General features: G+C 50.0%; 1 protein-coding gene across 1 annotated transcript; it reads right to left on the bottom strand.

The window, feature by feature from the left end:
- Positions 1 to 2,375: 2,375 nt before the first annotated feature.
- Positions 2,376 to 7,716, bottom strand: TMEM272 (transmembrane protein 272). Its single transcript, XM_027064769.2, is given in 4 exon segments — positions 2,376 to 3,359; positions 3,361 to 3,555; positions 3,557 to 3,625; positions 7,636 to 7,716. Coding segments are annotated over 4 exon segments (447 nt in total). The 3' UTR covers positions 2,376 to 3,257.
- Between the last annotated feature and the right edge of the window lie 387 nt (positions 7,717 to 8,103).

Genomic DNA, 8,103 nt, shown 5'->3' with positions numbered 1-8,103 from the left:
CTGTAGTTCTATTTTTTTAATGTTTATTTTTGAGAGAGAGAGAGAGAGAGAGAGCAAGCGGGGGCTGGGGGGAGGGGCAGAGAGAGACGGGGACAGAGAATCTGAAGTGGGCTCTGTGCTGACAGCAGAGAGCCTGATGCAGGGCTCAGACTCATGAACTGTGAAATTATGACCCAAGCTGAAGTTGGAAGCTTAACTGGCTGAGCCATCCAGGCGCCCCTCCTATCGTTTGATTTTTGACTATATATTTTTTCTTTAATTTTATTGTCTCAAATAACAGCATTTAAAAATTTTTTTCATGTTTATTTTTGAGAGAGATGAGATAGAGTGCAAGTGGGGGAGGGGCGAGAGAAAGAGGGAGACACAGAATCCGAAACAGGCTCCAGGCTCTGAGCTGTCAGCACAGAGCCCGACGTGGAGCTCGAACTCACAAACTGTGAGATCATAACCTGAGCTGAAGTCAGATGTTTAACCGACTGAGCCACTCAGGCGCCCCTCAAATACAGCATTTAAAGACCCTCCAAATTCATTGTGAAACAAGATATAAATATAGGGAATGGAATGAAAGGAGGAATTAATTCTTCTACCAAGCTATTTCTGGTAACAGGGATAAGTTGCCACTTTCTCAAGCATATTTGGTAAGTCATCGTGTATACCAACACAGCGATTTCTGTGACACTCCAGGGATAGTCATGCTTATCAGAAACTGGGAATCGCCAGCATCTGGGACCTGGCTACAGGGGTACCCAAAGCACTAGCCAATATCTGCAGTCTAACAGCAAGTTTATGATTTTTAAAAAGATTTTTTTTTTTTTTGCAAGCTCTTTCCACTTTTGCCCAGGCCCCAGCAACAACATCTCAGAAACATGTGTATGGCAGGACTGTGGGTGCACGGGCTTAGGTCCTCAGTGCCCGCAGATGAAGAGGAGTCAGTGACAAGGAGCCCTTGTCGTGGCCTGTCCATGGCCAGACTCCTCCTGTGAGTCACTCACAAGGGCACAATGCATCACTACGAGGTGAGGACTGTGCTGAGATGTGAGTGGGAGAACCTCCATTTGCCAGGTCCCCAGAACCCCAGGGTCACCCCCAATGGGACTGTATGGGTCCCCTCACACCTCCTTGTTGAGTCTCAGATCCTCAGGGTCATTCCCAACACAACGCACAGCCGTGATGGGAGCTAGCGGGAGAGAACAAATCTGTTTGCCATCCTAGGCTCCGGCGTGCCTGAGCCGGCGGTGTGGTCCTGGTGCACTTGGGGAGCCTGCCTCTGCAGGGGGCTGCCAGGCCATTCTCCTCTGCGAGTACAGAGTCTGGCTTCGCCTAACTGTGTAGGCTTGGTTTACTTTTTTGGACACTCTTTTCAAGCCCTGCTCAGGAGTTTGTGTCAGAGATGCTAAGTAAAGTGATGGTTGACGTGTGGCCTGGATTGAGCTTACAAATGGGCTCTGCTGGCTTTGTTCATTTGTGTCCAAACAGTAGCTAAGCGACTGGGAGTGACTGGTGAGTCATCACCTAAGGCAAGCAGGGTGGAAGGGGGTGCCCATGGAACACCTTGCCTGCTGTAGTGTCGGAGCCCCCGGCATGGAGAAGGTGATGTGGGGCACAATGAGAGTGACTTCGGGCATCCCAGATGATGGCAGGAACTTCAAGTCGTACTCCCTCTAATTTTGCAAGGCTCAGGCGAAGATGAAAACAGCAAAGTCCCAGAGGGGTAGGGGCAAAGTTAAGGGCTTTCTGCCCTTGGCCCAGCAGAGGGCGCTTCCAGCACCTTCTTCCGACCTGGGAGGAACCTGGACCAAATGTAACAGCAGGTGACAGATGCCCAAACTCACCGTGAACTCCTAGGTCCTTTTCTCTGGAAGCAGGGAGAGGAGGCCACACGGATGGCCACTTTGGGGTTGGTCTTCTTACAAAGCACCCCCCCCCAACCCCCGCCTCAAAAGCAAGCAGTAGCTAGGCACCAGGTAACATACAGAGGCAGCACGTGCTGCGACAGAAGCACAACTACGAAGGGGCCACTGTCCCCCTGGGCGGGCACTGCCCCTAGAAACACACACGACAGAGTCTTCACCCAAGATTCTAAAGCATCGGTGCGCCCCCGCTGATGGCACCGCATGGCCTGGTACCCCAGCTCTCAGGAACTTCACCCCTAACGACAGCAGCGGGAGGGATGTTAGCGTTTGCTCTTCGGTGTCATCCTGAACTTCCAGATAAATGGATTTGCAAAAGCCTGCCCAGCCCTAACCTGACATCAAGTAGATTTGCTACTGTAGAGTATTTAAACTCAGAGACCAAAAAAAAAAAAAAAAAAAAAAAAAAAAAAAAACCACAAAAAAACAAAAACAAAAAAAACAAAAACCAAAAAAAACCCCCAAACACCTGCATTAACGACACCACATGCAACCTGGCCAAAACCTACACGAAACTGGTTTGTGCCAGGAGCACATTACAGAGATGTACACAGATGGCCAGGGAAAGAAGCGGACTCAGGCCAAGCAAAGAATTTGCAGTAGGACTACCCCAAGGTACACGGGGAGGGCATGCTACCCTCCGTGACGCCAGGCTCACGGGCCAGACCGGAGCCCCAGGGGCACTGACTTCCTTGACTTTGGCAGCCTTTATAGCTGCCCTTGGGATGCCCTTACCGGTCCAATCAAACCTGTCTGATTTGGGGCTGGGAAAGAGAGCTCTTTCCCAAAAGACACCCGGAGTCATTAAACACAGCACCTTTCTCCTGTTCATAACAAAGCCACCCAAGTGAAGCTAAGATAGGTCTTGTTGGGAAGATATCCCTTTCTACAATTTCAGGTTGCCCGCGGCTGGATGACAACACAGCAGTAGCAACAGTAACAGCAGCAAAACTTGCTCTTGTGACGGTCATTGGAACTGCCTATAGCTGGAAAGAGCCTCCCAGTCTTTGCCTCCCTCGCCTCATCCCCTCACATAAAAAGATGCCTCTGCAAACTCATGAGTACAAAAGTCCCACTCTGGAAAGAACCACAGGGCTTCCCCCAGGCCCAGGGAGGCAAGCGCTCCTTTAGCCTGCCTAGAATAAACACGCAGTGCATTTTGGTGGTTTCTTCACTGCCTGGAGGGACGTCTTATTGCTTTACAGTGTGCCCTCCTCTTGCAATTGTGCATGAGTGTGCAGAGTGTGCGTGGGTGCGTGTTTGCATATACGTGCGCGTGTGTGCATGTGAGTGTGTGGAGTTGCGCATGCGCGAATGTGTGCCTGTGTGTGCCGGAGGGGGTGATTCTCAGTCTCCATCAACAACGAATCTCCACCTGGACCACACATAGACACGCCCACTGCACAGGATGAGCAGGACCAGCATGGTGTGGCTGAGCACGAGGACTCCCTACGGCACAGGGGTACAGGGTTTTGTCACAGTAATCTTGAGGCTGCTGGAAAGGGGGAATAAAATCAGGCAGGTAAACGGAGAGGGCCCCGTAATTCCCCGAAAGGAACCAGAGGAAAAGGAAGAGGCTGAGGCTGAGGTGGATATAATACTTGCACACGGTCTGCCTCCAGGGATATGCATCATCGTCCTGGTTGGTCGTCAATCACCACGGCCTTGGCCACAAGCCGCCTCATCCTGGTAGAGTCATGCAGCAGGAGAGACACCTGGGTTGTGGTTGGCGGGCGGCGGGGATGGGGGGGTCAGAGGGCAAGGCAGCAAAGCAGGTGGAGGAGAGGGAATAGAAGCCAGGAGAGAAACAGAGAGAGAGGGAGATTTAATGCGCAAAGTGCCCACACTAGAGTTGGAAATGCCGCCAAGGAGTGAAATTTAATTTAGAAGAATTAGAACTGGCAAGAATGAAGGCATCAATCCTTAGTCAGCATCCTTGGTGGCATTTTCTATTTTGATGTGTGAGCTGCTTTGGACAAGGGATTAGTTGACTGGAATATATGTCCACACCCAGAGTGTCGCTGCTGCTCTGGTTTGTTTCATCATCCTTGAGGTCATCCCTGGCCTTCCTGGCTCCAGTGACCTGCTCCCCGTCCTCCCATGACTGCAAACCTGCATATGGTCATCATCTGAAAGTGTCCTCCTCCCTCCCCCTACTGAATGTCTGTTATGGAAGCAACTTGGTTTGTGGCATCTTGTCAACGGCAGCCTGAGCTAAGACAGATACTAAGTGCTTTTATTTTTAGGCAGGTTGTCTTATTTAAAACAACCCTATGGAAGTGTACATTACTTTCCTCACTTTAGAAACAAAGGAGCTGAGGACCAGGATGTTTAAGAATTTCAGCCAAGGTCATGTGTACAAAAAGTGGAAGATCCAGGCACCAGGTCTGTCTTCAGCCAAAGCTGGCTTCCTTTCCACCAAGCCATTCTCTCTCTCGGCCTCTTTCAGTAGCTTCCCTCTTTGGTGACCCTCACAAATATGGCCCAGGCCCTGACCTCACCCACCTAAAGGCTGATGGTGCCCTAGTCTGCAGCTCCCTTCCGGAACTTTCCTCCAGACCTCGGACACGTGTGAGGCTCCCCCGAGTGCCCCCAGGCCCTCGGCTCAGTATGCTGAAGACATAACTCATTACCTTCCATATGCCTCTCATTTGGATGACACTGTCCAAGCTAGAAACCCGGGAGCCTCCCTGCTCCTCATCTGCTGTAACCAATCAATAGCTACCATGCTGGTTGTACCTCTAGTGATTCTTCCCCACGAGAAAGAAGAGACAGGGTCCAGCTGTGTTTGGTTCACCTGCCCTCTTGCTCACGACTTTGCGCAGTCACAACATGTGGCTCGTGCCTCAGGGGTGCCTTTGCCCTGCCCTGTGGTCCTCCTGTCTTCTCACCCCCGGCTCACTGTGTCTGGCAAGTCACTGTGCTATGCAGTTATGCCTGGAAGCCAGGCATACAGACTTTCCTTCGACTGTCCCCGCACCCTTCCACCACACGACTTTATAACACGAGTACCTGGTCCTGATTAGAGGGATGCACAACAGGCCCCCTGCCTCGTAAAGGGCGGACCCCAGCAGACTTTCCTGCTGCCTCCAGGCCACGTCACAGGCCTGGTAGGTTCTGGATGCCATGGGGGCCTTTCCTCCCGATTTTTTGTTTCTCGTATTCAAAACTCCTTTCTGATACAAGTACCTGCCTCAAAGGGGTATCGTGAGGACTAGGTTCAAAATGGGGCAAAGCCCTTAGCACCTCACCTGGCACATAGTAAGCACTCACTGGGTGGTAGAAATGATCACTGAGCAGTGGGATATTGGGGATGAGGTGGGGCATTAGGTAGGTTAATGGCCACTAAATCAGTGTTTCTGAAACTTTCTTTTTAACACGGTCCTCAGTAACAAATACCTTTTATATCACAACCTAGTAATTGGGGGACCGTGTGTCCTTGTTGGCTCAGAGTCCTGGTTTACGGGGTTTTCCTGGCATGATTATTAAAGCCCCTGTGTACTCTCAAAAGTGTCCCGATTTGGATTAAATTATATGGCCCATATGCCCAAACACACGTGTATGTGTTTATCACACCATGCTTACTGGGCACTCTAGTATTTTCTATTCTATTTTTTTTTTAATGTTTATTTACAGAGGGAGAGCGTGCGAGCACAGGTGGGGGAGGGGCACAGAGAGGGAGAGAGAGAATCCCAAGCAGGCTTTGCGCTGTCAGCGCAGAGTCCGACGTGGGGCTCGGTCCCACGAACCGTGAGACCGTGACCTAAGCCGAAGTCAAGAGTCAGACGCTGAACCGACTGAGCCACCCAGGAGTCCCTCTATTCCATTTTGTTTAATGCTCACAACCTTACTAAATTCACTTCATGATCTTCCAGTGGGTCATGACTCAGTTCTTTTTGGTGATCCTGGGAAATGTCCACTCACTGATGCTCTGCTTTCTCGTCAACAAGATGCAATACCGTGGTGCTATTGCTGCATTTTAGAAAGGATGCTGGGCACTGTGGCGCAGTGTTCTGAGAGGGTTAAAGACAGAGCATTGGTATCACCGGCAAACTTCTCCATCTAGGGATTCTATAAATCTGTTTGCCGTTGCTCTCTAACAGTTACAGACTCACTGTGTATTACCTCGCTACGATGAGCACAAAAATTTAATTTGGCTGCAAACACTTCTAGATTGCCAGGAAAAAAAAAATCAGTGCTGTTTATCAGGGCCCTAGTTTGTTCATTAAAATAAATTACCTTTGGGTTCTGGGCCGGATTTCATAAAGGAAAAGTTTGCCGTTGTTAAGAGGAACAGACCCCATGGACGGTAACATCTCCACAGGAAAGTTTCACTTCACGGCCTGATGATGAGGTAGCCAAGTGAGGGAGGGCTGAGCAGAGGTAATTACTGCTGAAAACGTTGCCCTTGTTTTGAACATCTCTATGGCGCTCGGTCCATGAGGGCTTTTCCCCTCATACCACGGGGCCACAGGGGATAAGAAGCCCCACTGAGCAGAGAGCCTCTGGGTTTACTTGGAGCCAGAGTCCCAGCTGATCCCGTGGGGATGTTGTCACGGGGCGGGGGGGGGGGGGCACATGTTATTGCACATTCCAGAACACTGCCCCTGCCCTGCTGTTAGGAGTTGAGGGCATTTAATGGTGACGTAACCTCAGACACAAAAGGTTCAGACCTGCTTCCCATGACTTGAGCTGGTGACTGCTGATTACATAGAACAGCAAGACACTCCTTTGATGTCCTAACCAATATCCTGACTGATGCCACTGGCCACCATCTTCAGAAGGCCCCAAGCACCACAAAGATGCTGGCAAAGAAATCAGCAGTGTGTCCAAATGAAATTTTATATATGGCACTCCTGATGGTTTTCTTCTGTGTTTCATCTCTGTGCAACCATTTTGGAAAAACGGATGCTTGTGTTTTCTAGCTTTCGATACAGGAAGCTTTGAGGGTGGCTTGGACGGTTGGGAAGGGTCACTGATGAATGGATGTGGACCTAAGATACCTTAGACCTGAGGTGCTTTGGACAGGTGGGACATTTCTGTGGGCCAGGGATTTTGACACCTGTAGACTCTCCAGGACACTTGATGTTTTTTTCTTCTGTCACTTTTCCTGTTAAAACAGATGTCAGTACAACCCAGGAGCAGATCGGCTCCCTACACTGACATGAACTTGAGAGTCACAGAGAAGCCCCTCCTCCCCTGAAACATCAGAGTTTAACGTCTGATTGATGACTGCAGCTAGTGGTTTCTGTGCCGGTCGGCTGAGCGCTAGGAGAGACACAGAAATAAGAGCTGCTAAAACCAAATACATTTCAACCAGATGCAAACTCCGCTGCCCTCCACAGGAACCTTTCTAAAAAGAAGCAGAGAGAGGCCAACAGAACGCCGGCTGAATTCAAAGGTAGAATTAATTGGCAGTCAGCCACTCCTCTGCTTCAACTGTTGTCAGACCAAAGCCACAAATTAGCACATTGCTCTCAGGGCGGCAGGAGGGAGGCTACTGCAAAGATGCCCAGCTCTGGGCGAATGCTCCTCATCAGGAAAAAACCCATGTCTCTGCAAGCAGACTTCAGGATCCACCTTGCCCCACTGCTTCCATAACCCTGTGCTTAGGGAGGGGAGTTGTTCTGGCTCCTCCGTGAGCAGCAGACAATTAAAGGCTGTGTGTCACGTGCCTGTAAGTTAAATTTCTGCAAAAACTAAACAGTGGATAAATAGACTTCACCTTTAAGGCTCCAATGATCCCACCCGCTAGCAAATAGAGAGGGATGAGGGTCTATATGGGGCAGTCCTCCAAAAACTTCATCCCTACAGAGGGGAGAGAATGAAAAAGGATGAAGAGAAGTGCATTCAAAAGCATAAAGCCAGCTGGGAAGATGCAGTAGACTTCTGCAGAGGCCCAAATGCTCCTCATGGAAACTGTAACCCAATCCCCTGCTTGTGGAGCATGCCCAGTCTCACTGGCCACCTGATCTTCAGGATGCTCAGGAGACTAAGTGGCTGTCCCCCAGACGTCAGGTAGAGCAGGGACCAGATATCACTTTGTCTGGGTATTAACCGACTGTACCCTTTCTTAGTGGCAATTTTAATTCCCATAGCAATGCCTTCTCTACTTTTCTCCAGCCTCTGTCTTCTAGGCCTATTATTAACTAGTGGTGGTATGGTATATTATTTAAAATATACAAAAGGGGAT

The sequence above is a fragment of the Acinonyx jubatus genome, chromosome A1, assembly GCF_027475565.1.
Source record: "Acinonyx jubatus isolate Ajub_Pintada_27869175 chromosome A1, VMU_Ajub_asm_v1.0, whole genome shotgun sequence".
NCBI lineage: Eukaryota > Metazoa > Chordata > Mammalia > Carnivora > Felidae > Acinonyx > Acinonyx jubatus.
Note: the sequence above shows the minus strand (reverse complement) of the source record. Positions and strands in the feature narration are given on the sequence as shown.